The sequence below is a fragment of the Capra hircus genome, chromosome 19 (assembly GCF_001704415.2).
Source record: "Capra hircus breed San Clemente chromosome 19, ASM170441v1, whole genome shotgun sequence".
Taxonomy (NCBI): Eukaryota; Metazoa; Chordata; class Mammalia; order Artiodactyla; family Bovidae; genus Capra; species Capra hircus.
The window spans coordinates 55,701,340-55,720,322 of record NC_030826.1 but is presented as its reverse complement, the minus strand read 5'-3'; the positions used below and the strand labels follow the sequence as shown (position 1 = coordinate 55,720,322).

At 59.4% G+C, this 18,983-nt stretch overlaps 2 protein-coding genes across 4 annotated transcripts; one reads left to right on the top strand and one right to left on the bottom strand.

The window, feature by feature from the left end:
* USH1G (USH1 protein network component sans) lies at window positions 188–7,147 on the bottom strand. Of its 2 annotated transcripts, XM_018063847.1 has the most exons (3): window positions 6,800–7,147; window positions 3,352–4,572; window positions 188–1,910 (listed from the first exon to the last, which is right to left on the bottom strand). In XM_018063847.1, exons 1-3 carry the CDS (start codon window positions 6,961–6,963, stop codon window positions 1,907–1,909), a joined length of 1,389 nt encoding a protein of 462 aa, XP_017919336.1. In that variant the 5' UTR covers window positions 6,964–7,147; the 3' UTR covers window positions 188–1,906. The 2 variants fall into 2 exon arrangements, with proteins under 2 accessions (XP_017919336.1, XP_017919337.1); XM_018063848.1 differs by lacking the exon at window positions 188–1,910 and having other exon boundaries at window positions 3,348–4,572.
* On the top strand, window positions 7,965–17,674 carry OTOP2 (otopetrin 2). 2 transcript variants are annotated; one of them, XM_018063845.1, is made up of 7 exons: window positions 7,965–8,199; window positions 8,481–8,734; window positions 9,424–9,560; window positions 10,834–10,892; window positions 11,345–11,478; window positions 13,870–14,747; window positions 17,129–17,674. In XM_018063845.1, exons 1-7 carry the CDS (start codon window positions 8,036–8,038, stop codon window positions 17,297–17,299), a joined length of 1,797 nt encoding a protein of 598 aa, XP_017919334.1. In that variant the 5' UTR covers window positions 7,965–8,035; the 3' UTR covers window positions 17,300–17,674. The 2 variants fall into 2 exon arrangements, with proteins under 2 accessions (XP_017919334.1, XP_017919335.1); XM_018063846.1 differs by having other exon boundaries at window positions 8,113–8,199; window positions 8,481–8,825.

Here is an 18,983-nt window from a genome sequence, read left to right as displayed (position 1 = left end):
CTGCAGAGATGTGTGGGGGCTGCCCTACCATCTATCCCAGGACCCTCTCCCCCACAAGGAAGAGGACCAAGTCCTCTTGGACACAAAAAGGCCCTCTCCCGCCTCCACCCTCTTGCTCTCTTCACCCACCCGTCTCCCACCCCCACATGAGTAAAACAAGACATAGTCAAGACAAGGACGCAGAATGTTTTCTACAAAAATTATAATGAGCCTGCTGGAGGGGCGCTTCGTACAGTGGTGGGAATCGGGGAGCCTGCCCCACCCCAGCACTGGGAGGACCAGGAGGGGGACGAAGTCATCCGTGGACAGGGAACCGGAGAGGAAGGGCAGCTCCCAGCGCTCCGGGAAAGTTGCATCGGCACATGGGAGCGGCCCCAGGCCCAGAGAACAGGCAGAAAGACTGAGGCGGGCTCAGGGCAGCCAAGCCTTCAGTGTGGGCACAGGGGCCATCTCCATCACGCTCCCACCTTGGAGCATGTGTGTGCCTGGGGGCCATCCTCAAACACAGACACATTGCAGCAAGGCCTGTGGTGTTCTGTGGGGGTTCTCTCTCCCCTGCCCCAGCCAAGGGGCCCCAGGAAGGAGCAGCTGAGGGCTGTGGCAATGCCCCCCTGGTAGGAGACTCTTCCCAAGCTGAAGATCAGAGATGGGGGGACCACTGTCGACAGAGGGCAAGGACGCATCCGCATGGAGGTATATGTGCCCCCCGTGTGTGGGCTTCAGTGACTCTCCCACACTCAGGACCTTGGTCTGAGGACCCTCCGAGGCTGGCCTTTCCACCGACCTCACCAGCATGACAGGTCAGGGACTCAAGCTAAGCTCTCCCTCACCTGCTACCCATGCAGAACCAGAGAGGCACCCAGAGGCTTCCAGAGCTTGAGGGACATCCACCAACCAACCTCCTGACACAGAGCCCTGGGGGTCTGGGGACAATCAGAGTTTAGACTCTCCACATTCCCAGGCTCCCAGGGTCCACCTCGCAGGCCTTGTCCACACTCGGCTGGACACCTGGCTACAACCAGTCTCTGCCCTCCTGGGCCTGGGGGACTCTGAACCAGTTGGCAGATGCCTTTGTCCAGCATAGAGCATCCCTGCCGGGCCATAATACTGCAGCCAGTTGCTCTAGCACCTTGGATCCACGGCCCTGACCCTCTGGGGTCTTAGGCGGGGATAACAGGTTGGATAACCAGGCTGCACATCCGAGGACAGAGTGAGTGGAGAAGGTCGGGATGGGGAGGGCCAAGTCAGGCTGGACCCCACCCCGGGGTATGCCAGAAGGGCACCAGTCACCCCACTCCAGCCCAGCCTGGCACTCCAACCCCCCACCCCCAGCATGGCCAGGAGAAGGAGGGGGGGTTAGCCATGCTCAGCGACAGGCAGGGGACTAAACTCGGGCATTTGGCTGAAGAGTCTAGCTGGGAACCTCCTCCCTGGAGTGTATGTGGGGAGGGGAGGCAGCCCAAACCCTTCCTTCACAAAAAGGTAGGATGTGAGTCTGCAGACTGAGCAGGACGACAGGACTCTCAGAGGAGGGGTGAGGGCAGACCATGGTCCTCGAGATAGGTGCCCCTACCCCCCCACACTTCCATGCAGCTCTAACGGGCACTGGGGCTGGCCTTCCACGAATGCACATGTCCTTTAAAGCCACTCAAATAGATGTGGCTTAGGGACCCTGAGACCCCTCGGAACTGATGTTCTGGGTCACTCTCTTGGCTTTCCAGGTGCCTGCAGGCCATACCCTCCGCTGCAGAGTGTGGACAGGCGTTCAAGAAATATGACCCGCACGATCCTTGCTCCGGGGAAGGGGCTGGGGAGCTGCAGGGCTGGCAACTGTGAGGACCTCTTGGTCCCACTGTGGGTTGTGGCAACTTGCAACTCATTTTGGTCTGGGGAGAGGAGCCCCCTGTTACCTGTGGAGGAAGAGACAGAAGCAGACTTGAGCTAAGAATCTTTGGAGACACTATTTTAAGCCAAGACCAACTATTTTGCCCACTTACCTTCCCTAGGCAGGCTGATGGTCAGGGATGCAAAGGGTGGCCTCAGGGTGCCCTCCCATCCCCCAAACTCTAAACCAGACACCCTTCCCCACCCCGCCACCCCCGCCCAGCTGTGCAGTGTAAAGGCCAGAGAGACCAAAAGGGGGCTGCAGTGTTTGCTGGGCTTATGGGATGTCACTTGGGAGAGTCAGGGCCGGGATGGGCCAACAACACTGCCAGTGAGACAGCGGCCCTTGGTTCCCATGTGGCTTTTTGAAGGTGACAACTCCACCCTCAAGGCTGCTGTTGGTCCTGATGGGAGCATTTGCTCATGTTCCTGGTTCCAGGGTTCAGGGACCAGCAGGTAAAATATCTGCCTTGAGGGTTTGGGCATCTGGAGAGATGACTGACTGCCACACCCTCTATCTCATGGGAGTCACCCTTGTCCCTAGGCTCTAGAACCACAGGGGTCAAGCCCAACTCTCCACTCAGCAGCACAAGGACCTCCGGCGAGCTACTCTAACCCTCTGAACCTCCACTTGCTCACCTGTCAGATGGGGATGATATAGCCCCTTCACATGAGAGCTGGGCAGGATTAACTGAGAGAACTTGCATAAGGGCATCTCCAGTGCCTAGGAGACGGCAGGGCTCAAAACAGCCCGGCTGTGATGACCACTGAGCGTCATCCGTAGGAAGACACCCACTTCCTCCATTCTGACATCTTCAAAATTGAGGTGCATTTGACATCAGCAATGTAAACTAGCAGCTTCTTTGTCAGAATTGGGGGTAAATAAGTGGTTTCCGTGATGGCTCAGTTGGTAAAGAATCTGCCTGCAATGCAGGAGACCAGAGTTCGAGCCTTAGGTCAGGAAGATCCTCTGGAGAAGTAAATGGCAACCCACTCCAGTATTCTTGCCTGGGAAATCCCAAGGACAGAGGAGCCTGGTGGGCTACAGTCCACGGGGTCGCAAGAGTCGGACACGACTTAGCGACTCAACTTCAACTTCTTCAAGTGGAAAGTGTTAGTTGCTCAGTCGCGTGAGACTCTTTGGGACCCCAGGGACTATAGTCTGCCGGGTTCCTCTGTCCATGGAATTCTCCAGGCAAGAATATTGGAGTGGGTGGCCATGCCCTTCTCGAGGGGATCCTCCCCTCCAAGGGATTGAACCCGGGTCTCCTGGATTGCAGGCAGATTTTTTACCATCTGAGCCACCAGGGAAGCCCCGGTAAATAAGTGGGGCCTCTTGTAATTGATGACGACCTAGTTATTACCTCCCCTACCCCCTCCCCTAAAGGCAGATCCACGCCCACCCCAGGGCCTTACACACAAGACAAGCCCTCTCTTCCCATCCCCGCCGAGGCGCTGTGCACTCACAGCTCGGTGTCCTCCAGGGCCGGTGGGCGCTCCAGCGCCTGCCTGCGCCTCCGCACGGCGCCCAGGATCTTCTTACGGGGCCCCAGGGGCACGCTGATGCTGCGGAGGTCGAGGTCCGAGCAGAGCATGAGCGCCTCCAGGTCGATCTTCTCCTGCCGCAGGAGGGAGGTGAAGTCCTCCATGTGCAGGGAGGCCAGGAACGTTTCCAGCGGGCTGGTCTCGGGCTCCAGGTCCTCATCCAGGCCCAAGTCCAGCTCGTCCCAGGGCAGCTCCTCCCCGCAGCTGCGGTCCTGCAGGCTGTTGGCACTGCCCAGGCTGTCGTCATCGAGGCTGGGGGAGCTTTGCAGCCGCCCCCGCGGTGGGCCCGCGCCGTCTAGTGCCGCATCCTCGCGGCCCAGGCCGTGCAGCCCGCTGCTCAGGTAGTTTCTGCGGAACACCATGGTGCCCAGGCCCGGGCGGGTAAACAGGGAGTCGTGGCCGGAGTCTGTGCTGACCTCCGAGTGCGCAGGCTCGGCCGCCAGCGTGGCACGGGAGACGCTGTCCTCGTCGGAGAGGAACATGTCCCGGAGCGGGGCGCGGCCCCACTCCTTGGGGTTGGCGTAGGTGCCCGGGCGCACGAACATCACGTCGCTGCCCAGCTGCAGGCCAGAGAGCGAGCGCACACTCTTGCGTCCGTCCTCGGAGATCTTGAAGGTGCCCTCGCCTCCCTGCTTGCGCCGCTCCAGCTTCCGCTGGATCTTGGTCTTGCCCGCCTTGGCGGTGCCGTGCAGAGTGGCCTGCGAATAGGGCAGGTGGCCGGCGAGCGCCAGATGCTGCAGCCGGCCGCTCAGGGTGCTGGACGTGAGGCTGGAGAAGCTGAGCGAGTCGGCGCGCTCGGCCAGCTCGCGCCGGTAGCGGCGCTCCATGCGCTCGTGGTGCTTGCGCTGCAGCTTGGCGCACTCGCGGATGCGCCGCTCCGCCTCGCGGAAGGCCTTGTCCTTCAGCTTGCCCACCAGCTTGGGGCTGAGGCCGCTCTGCTTGGCTGCGATGGAGTCCAGGTAGCGCACGCACTCCATGTGGCCCTTCATGGCGGCCATGTCCAGCGGCGTGTGGTAGTCGTTGTCCAGGCACCAGATGTTGGCCCCGAAGGACACCAGGAAGGAGAGGCAGTGCAGGTGGCCATTGGAGGCCGCCAAGTGCAGGGGCGTGTTGCCCCAGATGTCGCACTTGTCCGGGTCACCCCTGCGGAACGACACGCGGGGAGGGGTGAGGAGCATCGCAAACTCAGGCCGGCAGTCGGCAGGCAGCAGCTGCAGGCGGGGGAGGCGGCCGGCCTGGTTGAGCTCCCCCCGAGGCACCCCAGAGGGACTCGACGGCCTGAGATCGCTTCTCCGACTCCAGGACATCCGGGACCCGCAGCCCGGAGCCACTGCAGGCACCTAGAGTGAGGCCGCGGTTCAAGGTGGCCCAGACTCGCAGAGGGTGGGGCGACGGAGAAGGCGGGGCCAGGGCCGGGCCTTACCCCAAGAGCAGGGCGGGCTGGGAATCTCAGGGGATAAATATTTGATGCCCAGAGAGAAAAGAGTGAATTATTCATGGTGCCCGGCGGGGAGCTGGCCCAGAGAGGTGGTGGGCCAGGGCCGAGTCCGGGTCTCTCGGCAGGCGTGGTGAAAGCAGCTGCCAGTACAGCAGTGGTGTACCAGTGGTGTGCGCTGGGCCTGAGCCCCCAGGAGTGTGTGAGCGTGTGCCTGCGTGTCCCTGGGACCCGCCATGTCTGCAGGGAGCAGGGCCAGGCCTGGCAAGCCCGGGTGTGAGAGCAGGTGTTGGGTCTTGGCCTGGGCCAGGAGGGGAGCGTGGGGGCAGCCAGGACCGGAGGGGAGGGGGCGGGCATCCTGCCACCTGGGCCCAGCTGCCGTCCAGTCCTGGGGCCGCCGCATCGCATCTTCACAAGCCCCGGGAGGCAGGCTGGCTTGGGCCTGTCCGGGAGATGCAGCCCCTCCATGCCAGACTGTTTCCCCTCTGGGCACACGTCCGCTGGCTCCTCCAAGCTCGCCCCTCCCTCAAGGGCCTAGCTCAGGCCCTCTGCCCCAAGCTAATGAGGAGGCCACCCTGCAGGGCTGGAGGAAGAATCGCTTCATTGTGTGACTGCCCCTCCTCCCATCCGGCACCCCCCTCCTCATTTCCACTGCTGGTCTTCAGGTCCTGCATGTGGGAATGAGTTGCTGGGCAATAGGCCCACCCCCCAATCAAGCACCAGCCCTTGCCCTCCAGAGGAGGTGGGGGGCTTGGTGCACTCAGGGGGCCCCCTTTGTCTCCTCTTCCCATGAATTTCTCCAAGGGGCGAGCAGGATCACTGTGTACCCTCTTGGCGTGGACAGAGGCCAGTCCTGGCCTCTTGGAACATGGCTCAGCTCCTAGTCTCGGGGGCTGCTGCCACCTGCGGCTGGGGCCTGGGGAGCAGCCGTGGAGGGAGGGCAAAGGGGGGGCTCCCCGCTCACCCCGTGCTCCAACCGCACGCCAGGGCCTGGCACCAGGCCCGCTGGGCCCCTTTGCCTGTACCATGATTTCCCAGGCCCTGAGATGTTCATGTTAACCCTCCGGGGGCATCTCTGGCCTCCCTTTGCCCCATCCAGGCCGCCTGGTGTCCAGGTCAACCTGGCTTCTCTTTATTAAACTGCTGGGGCTGGCAAGTGGTCCACAGGGTCAGGCAGCCCCAGGGAGCCCAAGGCAGTAGCCCTGGACACCGCATCCCTCAACTGCTACTTCCAAACCGCTTCCCTGGCCCTGACACTTGGATGCAATGCCCACTTGTCCCCCCACCCCCGCCCCCGACAACTCCAAAGGGAGGGTGAGGGAGCCCGTGTGGGGGAGGGGGACAGAGGGAGCTAGTTAATGAGGTGGCTGAACCGAGTGGCATTTGGTCCTGCGGGCAGTGCCCATAAATCCCGGGAGTGAGCAGGAAGCGAGCCGTGTGAGAACAGTGTGTGGGGGCTGTGGGCACTGGTGGGGAGGACCTCTTGGGCCCCCGGCTGGGGGCATGGGGGTGGGCAGTGGGGAGGGGCTCTTTGGCAGCCCCACTTGTGAGGTTTCTGCTCCTTCTCCCCCAGCCTTTCATGCCCTTTGCTCTGGCATCCCGGCACTACCCACCCAGGTGGCCCCTCCCACTTTCTCCTCACTCTGAAGCCCTGACCCCATCATGGACCCCCACCCCCACCCCGCAAAGTCCCAGGCCCCCTCCTTTCTCAGCCCCACATCCAGCTCACAAATGTCAGAGGCCTCAGCTTGTCTGCACCTCCCACACCTGCCAGTCTCCCAGGTCCCACTTTAGGGCCTTGTCCCAGGGAAGGAGGTGATTCAGAGGAGGTGGGGGGAAGATGCCACACAATTGGGCAGGAGGTGATCTTGGGGGCTCCAGATGGGCCCTGAGGCTCTTGCCCTCCCCTAAGGGGCCTGGGCGGCCGGCACTCACCCCCGGCTCACAATGAGGCGCAGCGACTCCAGGTTGCCATGGTAGGCGGCCCAGAGGGTGGGGGTCATGCCATCCTCGTCGGGGGCGTTCAGCTCCTTCCTGGTGGCCTCCTTGAGGAGTTCCAGGTAGCCGTCCCGAGCCGCCCGGTGGTACTGGTCGTTCATGGCGCCTGACTTGGACGGGACGGGACGGGGACACGGGGACGTGTCCCCCGCCGGGGAGGGCGACGCGGTTAGAGCTGAGGCATGGAGCTGGGGGAGGGGGCCGGGCAGGGGCCGGGGCCGCCAGCCCCTGCCGCCGCAGACCGAGGACGGGGAGCGCCAGAGCCGCCGCTACTCCGACATCTGAGCCGAACACCCGGCGGGGGAGGGTGTGGGGAGGACCGCCAGCCGCCCGGAAGGTCGCCCCGCGCTGCCCCTGGGTCCTAAACTCCCTGCTGCAGAGCTCACGGCGGTGACCCTGCCCCTGAGCCCACAGGGCCGGCCTCTCTGCCAGAGGGCCACCCCAGCGTCCCGCCCCGGGAGGCCCAGTCTGGGGGCAGTTCGAGGTCTGTCCTCACGAGAGCCAGGCGCGGCGGCCCCCGATGTCGCTACCCGTCGAGGGAACGGGCCAAGGACTGGGGAAGGATGTCTGAGGGCTGCCCTGACCCCCCGCCCCCTGGACGGAGGGTCCAAGAAGGTTACGAGGACCGACCGCCAGACGGTCAGCAATCTGCACTCATTGGTCCAGGCCGCCCCCTGCCCGCGCTGTCCAGTAGAGGGCGCTGGAAGACTGCCCAGGGACTTGATACCCAAGTGCGTCCTCGCAGCATCCGCCGGAGCAGGGATGCGGGAGGGGCTAGAGGAAGACCGGACTTGGAGTCCTGCTGAGGGGGCTGGGCGGGGTGGGGGGGGTGTGTGGCAAGGGGCATCAGGGTCCCGATCTTGGGGCGACAACAGAGGAGCACAAAGATAAGCGCCGCCGGGGCTGGGGGCGCGTCGGAGTGCCCGCGGGCCCTTGGGGCGTCTGTTGAGCTTCGGCTCTCGGGGCTCTGGGTGTCGGGATCGCGGGGCGCCAGGGCGCGGTGGGCGCCGGGGGCGGGGTGTCCTCTGGGTGCCGCACTGCGGGGCCGCGCCCGAGCCGGGCTGCGCCGAGGTGACAGGGCGGCGGGGGAGGGGGCGCCTCTTAACGGGTAAATATAAATCTCACCTTATCTGGCTCCCGCACGCTCTTCCCTAAATTCAGCCCGGAAAAAAGATGGATCATGTGAGTGAGACTGAGAGGTTTATGGAGCTGAGTTCCCGCGGCTGTAAATCATCCTGCCCTCCCCGGTATAAAGCGCCCGTCCAGCCCGGCGTCAGAGAGAGGACGCGCTTGCCGCCCCCTGACCCCCAGCTCAGCGCGGCTCCCGGCCCAGTCAGGTGGGTGCCCCTGGGGGCTAGCCGGACGACGCATCTGGGGGGTGGGGGACCTTGGACGGGGTCGGATTCCGCCGCATCCGCCTCTCCCCTCCCCGTCGAGTGCGAGACCCGCACGGTCGGCTTCTCTCTTCTGCTTCGGCGCGCGCATCCTTCACCACCCGCAGCCCCCACCCTCTGCGCGGTCGAGGAGCTCCCCCAACCCCGGTCCCCAAATACAGGGATAAGATGCAGCAGGGAGAGCCCTCGAGGCTGACCTGGGTCCTGTCTGTTCCCCACCACAGTGACCCCTCCACCCTCCTCCAGTGGCCCTGCCATGTCCACGGAGCTGCCCCCGGAACCCAAGGAGAGCCCGCCGGCACCGCGGCCCGCGCCTCCCGAAGTCTGGAAGAAGGGCGGCCGCCTGCTGTCGGTGCTGCTGGCGGTGAACGTGCTGCTGCTCGCCTGCACGCTCATCAGCGGCGGCGCCTTCAACAAGGTGGCGGTGTACGACACCGACGTGTTCGCGCTGCTCACCACCATGCTGCTGCTGGCCATGGTCTGGATCCTCTTCTACCTCCTGGGCACCGCGCGCTGCCCCGACGGCGTCCCCTACCGGGACGCGCACGCAGGCCCCATCTGGCTGCGAGGTGGTGCCGAGGGCGAGGCGGGGGCGGAGGTGGGGTGGGCCAGGGTGGGAGCGGGAGGCTGGGGAGCTCTCGCAGGAACCGCTGGGGGCCGTCGGAGGTAGACTGTTGGGAAGTGCACCTCCCCGCCCCGCGCCCAGCACTGCCCAAGACTAGATGTGCCTGAGGGTGAGGTGCGATTGGGGGAGAAGAGGAAGGGAAAGAGTCCTGGAAAAGGGATGCGGAGAGGGCTGGAAAGGAACTTCACTGCCCTGTCTAAAGACTGAAAGAAGGTGATCGTGGGAGAGGCATTGATCTCTCAGAACAGATGGCTGTTGCAGTTGAAAGAGCCTATCTAGGGCCCTTTCCCTTATCCATGCAGCCACAGAGGTGGGGGCTCAATCGGACATCCATCCATCCACTCAGTCAATCATATACTCATCCTTCCACCCACCCATTCATCATCCACCTGTCCACCTAGCTATCTGTCCATCCATCCATCCTCTCACCTACCCCATTCATCCATGGATCCACCCCGTCATCCCATTACTTAGCCATCCGTCCTCAAATCTACAATCCCTCTCTCCTGCCTCTCTGATCCACCCCCACCCCTCATTCCCAGGTGGGCTGGTGCTGTTTGGGATCTGCACTCTCGTCATGGACGTCTTCAAGACCGGCTACTACTCCAGTTTCTTTGAGTGCCAGTCAGCCATCAAGATCCTGTACCCTCTCACCCAGGCTGTGTTTGTCATTGTCCAGGTGGGTGAGAGGAGTGTCCTTGAGTGTGGTGGCAAGGAGCCAGCGCCTGGGGTCAGGAGGTCTGAACTCCACTCCTCTTTTATGCTGAGCAATTAATTAAGGCGGGGATAGGACTGTAGTGAAGATCACGAGTCCATAAATCTGGAAGCACCTGGTAATGAAGTAATATCCAAATGTGAGTACCTGCTTCAGGGCCCTGCGATTTCATTTCAACCTAAGTGGTGCCTGTAGTTAACACTTAGGAGGCGTCACTTGTGGCGGCTGCTCTGACTCCTAAAACTGCCCTGCCTTCCTTGGCGGCTCATAGAGGACATAGGTCTCAGCTCAGAGTCCAGTTTGGCCTCAGCCATGTCCCCTGTATTCTGAATTTGTTCAGAAAATAGGGTATCCTGTACATGGGATTTTTCAAACAACTTCAAGTTTTTATTTGTTGCATAAATAAGCCCTGGAAAGATCCGACTGAGCTGAGGCTGGACTGGTTTGAGAATAGACCTCAGCCCAGAATGACCACATGTATGGTTCCCTCTCTTGAAGCATCATCCATGCTGCCCAGGTTTCCACAATTTAACACATTTATGAGCTTGGCATTCATATAGTTTTAATTTTATATTTTATGACTTTAAAGAATACTCAGGCAAAATGGAAAATAAAGCTACCCCAACATCAATAACCCTGGAGAAGGAAATGGCAACTCACTCCAGTATTCTTGCTTGGGAAAGCCCATGGACAGAGGAGACTGACAGGCTACAGTCTATGGGGTCACAAAGAGTTGGACGTGACTTGGCGACTAAACAGCAACAACATTGATAAACACTAGAGCAAGGATTTGTGGGCATCCAGGTGAGGGGGAGGACCTGGAGGGCAACAAAAGATGAGGATGGGGTGGGGGGATGCTGCCTAAGTGGAGTGGAGAAGTCCCCGAGATTCTTTTTACCTTGGACAAGACCTAACCTGAGGCTGATCCTGCACCAAGGAGTAAATAACTGGGCTCCAAACTCCACTCCCTCCACCCTGGAACAGAAAACAAAGGCAGAGAATTTACTGGTGGCATTTTGCAAACTTTTAAAGATCAGAGAAGTATTTGATACTGATTGCCCTGCAGAATAGAAAGAGAGAAAACCTTGCATCTCACATTGTAAAGCTGAAATAAACGTGATCACGCAATTAGAGAGTTCCTGAGGCAGAGCGGACATAGTGCCAGGCGTGGGCCCGGCTGCTCCCAGGGTGAGCCCACCTGCGGAGTAGATGACACCACCACTCTCTCTCAACACAGACTTACTTTCTCTGGGTCTCCGCTAAAGACTGTGTTCACACCCACCTGGATCTGACTCGGTGAGTGCTTGCTCCACGCCCATGGCCCAGTGCCCATGCCCAGGTGCTCAGCTCACCTGGCATGAGATGGGCGCTTCCCAGCCTGGGGCATGGGTCCTCTTTCTGCCCCAGGTAGGGTTTCAGTCGAGGCCCTCTCGCTTTGTAAGCCCGGCTTCCACCAGCCTGTGCTGTGGGGGTGGGGGGTACTTGGTGGGATGGTGTGTGTCATGTACAAATGTCCTCTCTCTTAGAGGAGGAAGCAGAGTAGCCCTTGGACACTCCCAGTTCTCTCTTGGGAGGCATCTCAGCCAGGCTGTGTTCCTTCCAAACTCATCTTCTCTGCTCACATGGGGGCTTGCCTGTTTTCTTGCTTCTCAGCACCATCTCCTAGTATAGCCTCAGCTCTCCAGCTTGCTGGGGACCCGACATGAGCCAAAGACTCTCAGTGACCTCTGCTCTCCGTCCCCGAACAGGTGTGGCCTCATGTTCACACTCACCACCAACCTGGCCATCTGGATGGCGGCCGTGGTGGATGAATCCGTGCACCAGGCTCACTCCCACAGCAGTTCTCACAACAACACCAGCCACACCCGCCTCGCTCTGGACCGTGAGTGCCCACTCCAGATTAACCCTGGCCCCTTGGTGGCCAGGCCTTGGGCTGAGTGCTCTGTGGACCTGTAGAGAGCATGGAGGCACAAGAGGCCAGAGGCCCCCTCCTGCTCCAAGCTATGCCTCTGAAGAAGTCTAGATGTGGGTGACCCAGGAGGAAGAGTATGGGGAGATCTTTCTTTTTTTAGAAACCTTTTATTTTGTATTGGGGTACAAGCAATTAGGGCTTCCCAGGGGGGCCAGTGGGTAAAAAAATCCACCTGCCAATGCAGAAGACGCAGAAGACTTGGGATCGATCCCCAGGTTGGGAAGATCCCCTGGAGGAGGGCATGGCAACCCACTCCAGTGCTCTTGCCAGGGGAGCCCCATGGACAGAGGAGCCTGGGCTACAGTCCCTAGGGTCGCAAAGAGTCTGACATGACCGAAGCCACTGAGCACATACGCACATAGCCAATTAGCAGACTATGCTGTGATAGTTTCAGGTGGACAGCAGAGGGACTCAGCCATGCATAGACGTGTATCCATTCTCCTCCAAACTCTCCTCCCATCCAGGCCGAAAGGGACATCTTTTCATCCTGGATGGTACAGCCTTCGTCCCACTGTCCAGGTCTCCATTCCACCAGAGGAGGGATTCGGGCTCCGGAGACAAAGGGCATGGCTGAGCAAGCTGGAGAGAGCAGATGGGAGGCAGGGTGGCTCAGTGGTGGAAGCGCAGGATCAGAACAGAGTGTCTGGCAAGGAGGAGAAGGCAGAAATAATAACTGTGATGATGATGGTGACCACTTATGGAGCGCTATACATCAGGCACTGTGCTAAGTGTCTTAAACACCATCTTACTTAACCCTTGCCACCTCCCTATGAGATGGGTACTATTAGTATTCCCATTTTACAGATACAGAAACTAAGGCATAGAGAGGTTAAGTAGCTTGCCCAAGGTCACCGAGCTTGACAATGGAGAACTACCATTAAGACCCATCTTTGCTTTGAATCATCAGAAAGATCCCCTGGAGACAGAAATGGCCACCCACTCCAGTATTCTTGCCTGGAGAACCCCCTGGACAGAGGAGCCTGAGGGGCTACAGTCAATAGGGTGGCAAAGAGTTGGATGCTACTGAACACACAGTATTCTACGGTGAAGAACAGGCCCACAGCCCCCCAGTCCTGGTTCTCTGGACTTCTTTAGGGCCCCCCACTGCCACGATGAGACTAGATGACCAAATCTACTTGGACCTGAAGACACACACACACCCAGCACGGCAGGGTCCAGGAGTGGAAAGCATGGATCCAGGCGATCCCAGGCCAGCAGGACTGACAAAGGGCCGCCCTCCACATACAGAGGGCTCCTGGGGATGGTTGGAACCAGCCCAGGGCGGTGGATGACCTAAAATGCTGGGGCTGCGGGCGGTACAGAGAGGCGCCCGGTGAGGGACCTGCCTCGGGGGTGAGAGTCACAGCATTTGCATCAGCTCACCATCACAAGCCACTTGCCCTCAGTGAGCCTCGATTCCTTTTTCTGCAAAACCAGCTGAGATAGTTCTGGGGATCAAAAGACATGTCTGCCAAGGCCCAAGGTATCCTACACATCAGAGCACACTCTGGATGTGGGACAAGATGCCTATTGGTACAGTACAAACTGAAGTGACGGAAGGCCCTGGTCAAGACCTGGGCACAGCAGGTGCTTTCTGGCTGAGGCAGATGCTGGAGAGAGAGGCGAGGAAGCTTGGAGTTTAGGGGTTGCCAAGGGGGGTCCAACCTTATTAGGACCAGAGCCTTGCCTGTCTTGAGCAAGTCATGACTGGTGGGGAAGGTTTGGGAGTGTGTTTCTGCAGGAATGGGATGGGATGAAGCAGTCAGTTCTGCAGTTGAGACTTTCTTTAACTTTATTTACTTATATGTTTATTTACTTTTACTTTGCCTGCGCTGGGTCTGTTCCAGCACGCAGGCTTTCGCTGGTTGCAGCTCACCAGGGCTTCTCTTATTGCACCGCACGGGCTCTGGAGCACACGGGTTCTCTAGTTGTGGCCCTTTGGGTTTAGCTGCCTCACAGCCTGTGAGATCTTAATTCCCCGACCAGGGACTGGACCTGCATTGGAAGGCGGCTTCCTCACTGCTAGAGCATCAGGGAAGTCCTCCAGATTTTTGTTGTTGTTAGTTGAGCCCTGGATATTGTTCAGGGATGTGCCCCCTCGGTCTCTGGCACATAGTAGGTGCTCAGTAAATACTTGTGGCATGCATGAACGTGCCAGGCCCTGTGTAGGCATTTGGGGTACAGTGGTGGCAGCTCTCAAGTTAGGCCTTCCAAAGGTCACGGTCCAGGGGTGAGGCTCTTCAGATGGGGTGCCTCCGGGAAGGCGGGAGGGCAGTGCCGCTCCATGCCATCTCTCCGCAGTGGAGCGTGCGAGCAGCGCGGTCGGGGGAGACTGCTCCTGCGACACGGCGGTCTGCCAGATCTTCCAGCAGGGCTACTTCTACCTGTACCCCTTCAACATCGAGTACAGCCTCTTCGCCTCCACCATGCTCTACGTCATGTGGAAGAACGTGGGCAGGCTGCTCGCCTCCTCCACCCCCGGCCACAGCCACGCCCCGTCCCCCGTCAGCCTCTTCCGGGAGACCTTCTTCGTCGGCCCGGTCCTGGGCCTGATGCTCTTCGTGGTGGGGCTGGCCGTGTTCATCATCTACGAGGTGCAGGTGAGCGGGGAGCGGGGCCGCACCCAGCAGGCCCTGGTCACCTACTACAGCTTCAGCATCGTCTGTCTGGGGCTCATGACCTTGGTCAGTCTGAGTGGCTCGGTCATCTACCGCTTCGACCGCCGGGCCATGGACCAGCACAAGAACCCCACGCGCACCCTGGACGTGGCCCTGCTGATGGGCGCTGCCCTGGGCCAGTATGCCATCTCCTACTACTCCATCGTAGCCGTGGTGGCAGGCACCCCCAGGGACCTGCTAGCAGGGCTCAACCTAGCCCACGCTCTGCTCATGATCGCCCAGCACACCTTCCAGAACGTCTTCATCATCGAGAGCCTCCACCGGGGCCCCCCCAGCGCTGAGCCTCATGACACGCCCCCCAAGGACCCCTGCCATGGCCTGACCTTTGCCAACCTGGATGCCCTCCATACCTTGCCTGCCTGCCCGCCCACTCCCAGGCTGGTTGGCCCCAGCCCAGCAGGACCTCAGGAGGCTGCGAGCGTCATCGTGGCTCCCAGGAGCCACTGGAGACGCCGGTGCTTGAAGGACATTTCCCTGTTTCTCCTGCTTTGTAACATCATCGTGAGTACCCAGGCGGGGGCAGGCGTGGGCTCCGGGGAGGAGAAAGCCAAGGGAAAATGCTCTTTTTATGGTTTCTTCCCCTGGCCTTCTCTATCTTGCCCGCATCCCCTTGGAAGCATCCTATGCCTCTCAAGGAAAGAAGCAGGTTCAGGGAGGGTTGGGAGCAGCCCCGGGGCAGATAGCATCTCAGGGCATACAAAGAGAATGAGATGCCAGCATTCTGGCCTCGAGGCTGCGGATAGAGCTGGAAGAGTCTCAGGGAATGCTGACATGGGGCTGGGAGGAGGTGAGAGGGAGCTGGGGCGGGGTGGGGGGGACCTCGCTCCCAGACGGGAGGTGTGACTGCTCCTGGGAACTTGTGACCAGCCTGCTTCTTAGAATAATCGGAGCAGCGACAGGAAGTGGCAGGGACCAGTGTACCTGTGAGTGGTCTGTCAGCAGAGTGCAGTGGCGGGCTGGCCGGGAGAGGAGCACCCCCAGCAGCTGTGCCCTCCCCAGCGAGTCCACAGAGCCCCTTTCTTTTTTTTTTTATTTTATTTATTTAATCTTTTTTTTTGGCTGCGCTGGCTCAGCACGTGGGATCTTCATTCCCCAGCCAGGGATCAAATCCACACCTGCTTCCTTGGAGGGCAGAGTCTTAACCACTGGACCACCAGGGAGGTGCCAACCTCTTTCTAAGAGAAAGAGAAAGTGTTAGTCACTTAGTCATGTCCAATTCCTGTGATCTGCCAGGCTGTCCATGGGATTCTCCAGGCAAGAATACTGGAGTGGGTTGCCATGCCTTCCTCCGGGGGATCTTCCCAACGCAGGGATCGAACGCCGGTCTCCTGCACTGCAGACAGTTTCTTTATCATCTGAGCTAAAAGAAAACTCCTCTGTATATCGTCCGGCTTGACCCAATATAAATATGCCTCCTGTAGGAGAACATGTTTCCTGAAGGTGCATCCTCATAGAAAAATACTCCGAGTGTATAGCTCCAACCCAATAGAGAAAGGCCCCAGTGTAGAAAGAACCCCTGGGAGGGAAATCTCTAACAGAGAAACATGTTCCCCTGTGAATACATCCCAAACAGAGGGCACACCTCAATGAAGTGCTGCTCAATATAAAGATAGTCCTTTTAGCTGTAACCTCTGACAGAAAAATACCTCTAATACAGAAAACATCTTTAAATAGATGGGAAAACGGGTATACCCCAATGTAGAACACATCTCCAGAGGGGTTGCATTTCAGTGGGGGTCTACAGGAAAAACTGAGGTGCATTCTTGGCAAAGTCCCCACTTTGAATATTGCCCCTCCTACTGGTAACCTAGGGCTTTCCAGGTGGTGCAGTGGTGAAGAATCTGCCTACCGATGCAAGAGATGCAGGAGGTTCGATCCCTGGTTTGGGAAGACCCCCCGGAGCAGGAAATGGCAACCCACTCCAGTATCTTGCCTGGGAAGTCCCATGGACAGAGGAGCCTGGCGGGCTACAGTCGCTGGGGGTCGCAAAGAGTCGGACATGACTGAGCATGCACATAAGCACAAATAACTTATTAAAAAGAAAAAAAAAAAAACAGCAGTCACCAATCTCTGATGTAACAGTAGAAGCAGTAAGGACCGAAACCTCCTCCAGCCCTGGCCACTCCCTCACTTTCTCCCGAGGCCGAACCTACAGGTTAAGAGTCACTTGGGAGGCCGCTTTTGTTCCAGGTATCTGAGTCTGGATAAGCTCTTAGAGTGTCATCTCCAACTCCATTTTATAGGACAGAGGCAGGCTCCGATTTGGGCTGTGATGTGCCTACGGATATGATCGGAGAGGGTCCAGCCTAGCCCAGAAGTTTTTTCTCTTTGCCTCACGCCCCATGCCTGAACCGTCTGGGTTCACAGCCAGAGATGAAGCAGATTCCAGCTTCAACCTCCCCCCACACCTGGGAAGAGGGTGGGAAGTGGAGAGTGAAACTGGAGGGTGGAGCTCATGAAGAGCTGGGGTGGGGAAGCCTTCTGGCAGGATCCTGGCCCCCCTGGCCTGGGCCTGTCTGCTTCGACCGCCCTCACCCACAGGCCTCTCTCCAAGAGAGAGCTGCTGCTGCTGGTTTAACCATTTATTCCAAATTCTCATGTCACCTACTGAAACCTCTTCTCCTCTCTCCCCATCCCACAAGTGGGCCATCCTGAGGGTGGAGCCTCAGCCTGGCGGTGGGCAAGCTCAGTTGGGCACGTTTACTGAGTTCCCTTGTGAGTGCCAGGCTCTGCCCAAGGGGCTGCAAGCCCCCTGCTCGGCAACAGCCAGCCCTCGATAGCCACAAAACCAGAGGGTGGGGACCCCCATCCTGCCCCCCGCCCACAGAGTGACACGCAGCCCCCCGCCCGGGCCAGGTCCTGACCCTCCTCTCTCCCCACAGCTGTGGATCATGCCCGCCTTCGGGGCCCGCCCTCACTTCAGCAACACCGTGGAGGTGGACTTCTACGGCTACTCCCTCTGGGCAGCCATCGTCAACATCTGCCTGCCTTTCGGCATCTTCTACCGCATGCATGCTGTCTCCAGCCTGCTGGAGGTCTATGTGATGTCCTGAAGCCCTGCTCGGGACCTCGGGAGGAGGGGCTCGGCTCGTGCACCCACCCAGAGACCCCCAGGAATGAAGCCGAGGCTGGCAGTCACTGTGCCACGTACTCTCCATTCCCGCCCCCGCACTGGCCCCAGAGTGGCATTTTCACAAGAGTTATTTTTCCAGGATGAGTTTTTAGATCACCATCAGGACATGCACATTCACCCCAGCATGAGCTTGGGGGTGGAGCCGCTGGGGGAGGAGGACCCCTTGCTGCACCCCTTTCTAGGACCAGACAAGGCCTGGAAGCGTCCTTGGCTCTGGGTCCACCCCCACCCCCAGCCCGGTGACCTGGCCAGTGCTGTGGCCTGGAGCTGGAAACCAATAAACCTGATGTTGCCCTACGCCACCTGGCTCCCCACTTCTTGTCTCAGCGCTCACCTCTAAGATGATTGCAGGAGGGGGGTCTTGGGGTCAAAGCTGCAAGGACCCCTGGAGAGGTTGAGGTCTCAGGCTTCTCTGTGGGCAAGCCAAGTCTGAGTTACAGACTAGTACCTGGGTGGCTGGGAGCGGCTGGGTGGAGTCCCCAGGCTTCCACCTCCCTCTTAGCTTTATCCTCAAGTGACATAGACATTTTTTAAATGTGTTCCATGACACGTGAAAGGTTGGGAAGGACTGACTAATCCAACTGCCAGAAACCTGAGGCCCAGAAGTATAGTGACTTGCCCACAGTCCCACAGCAAAAGGAAGCCAGCACTTTTCTACTAAGAATAATAATTTTCAAACTTTTTTTTCAAGCATCAGAGCATTTGTTTTCTCTCAAATAAAACATTTCAGGGTCTCACATTTACAACACACGCTGATATAACCCAGTTTATAACCTGGCAGTTCTAGCTTAACAGGTGTTGGGTGGCACAGCCCACCCCATCAGGGCCTCCGGTCACCCACCACCTGCCCCTCCCTGTGGTCCCCGAGGCGCCTCTCCAAAGCCCTCTAGCTTCTACTCTATAAAAGATATAGAGATGGGGGTGACTGTGAAGTGGGGACACCCGGGTGGGGCAGAGGACTTGCAATCTCATTGTTCTCCCAGCCCTTTGACCCTCTCTGGAAGCCCCCCAGTAAAATGATTTGATCCCAAAAAGGAGGGAGGGGGAGATAGAGAAGGAGAGATTGAGAAAGTCAGAGATGGCAAAGGAGGCGCCAGCAGCTAGCGGAGTCAGAAGGGGGACAGGTTGGGATGGGGCCTGGGGTGGGAGGAGAGGGCATTTAGAGGGGAGAGTGGGAGCAACAGGGTCGGGCGCACAGGGGACTTTGGAGAGAAACCTGCCAGGACTCTGCCAGCAGGACTAGGTGGGCAGGACGCCAGGCTCCAGGGAGAGCTGAGGAGGGCCAGAGGGGGCGCCCCTTGCCCCGCCCCCTGCCCTGTCGGAACCAGGTCTCTTCCGCCCCAAGTTCACGTTTGACTTAGGGGGAGAGAGGGTGCGGCAAGGCTGGTGCTAGGTGGGGTACGGGGAGGTGGGGGGGCGGAGCGACCCCAGATCTATGGAGGACGGCTCGTTCCCTGCTGGGCCACCAGAGGAAAGTGTGGCCTGAACCCCGAAAGGCCTCTACTTTGGCCTAAGGACATTGCACCCCACCCCACCCCTGCGCCGCGTGTCTGCACGGCCTTCGGCCCCGCCCTCCGGTCCAGCCGCCTCGCTATTGGCTGAGC

What these genes read in the sequence shown, in the direction of transcription:
- USH1G (XM_018063847.1), bottom strand. Translation starts at nt 6,963, where the DNA reads ATGAACGACCAGTACCACCGGGCGGCTCGGGACGGCTACCTGGAACTC. An exon ending in CGCCTCATTGTGAGCCGGGG is followed by an intron (nt 4,573 to 6,799) that starts GTGAGTGCCGGC and finishes GTCGTTCCGCAG; the next exon opens with GGGTGACCCGGACAAGTGCG.
- OTOP2 (XM_018063845.1), top strand. Translation starts at nt 8,036, where the DNA reads ATGGATCATGTGAGTGAGACTGAGAGGTTTATGGAGCTGAGTTCCCGC. An exon ending in CCATGCTGCTGCTGGCCATG is followed by an intron (nt 8,735 to 9,423) that starts GTCTGGATCCTC and finishes CCTCATTCCCAG; the next exon opens with GTGGGCTGGTGCTGTTTGGG. An exon ending in CTGTGTTTGTCATTGTCCAG is followed by an intron (nt 9,561 to 10,833) that starts GTGGGTGAGAGG and finishes CTCTCAACACAG; the next exon opens with ACTTACTTTCTCTGGGTCTC.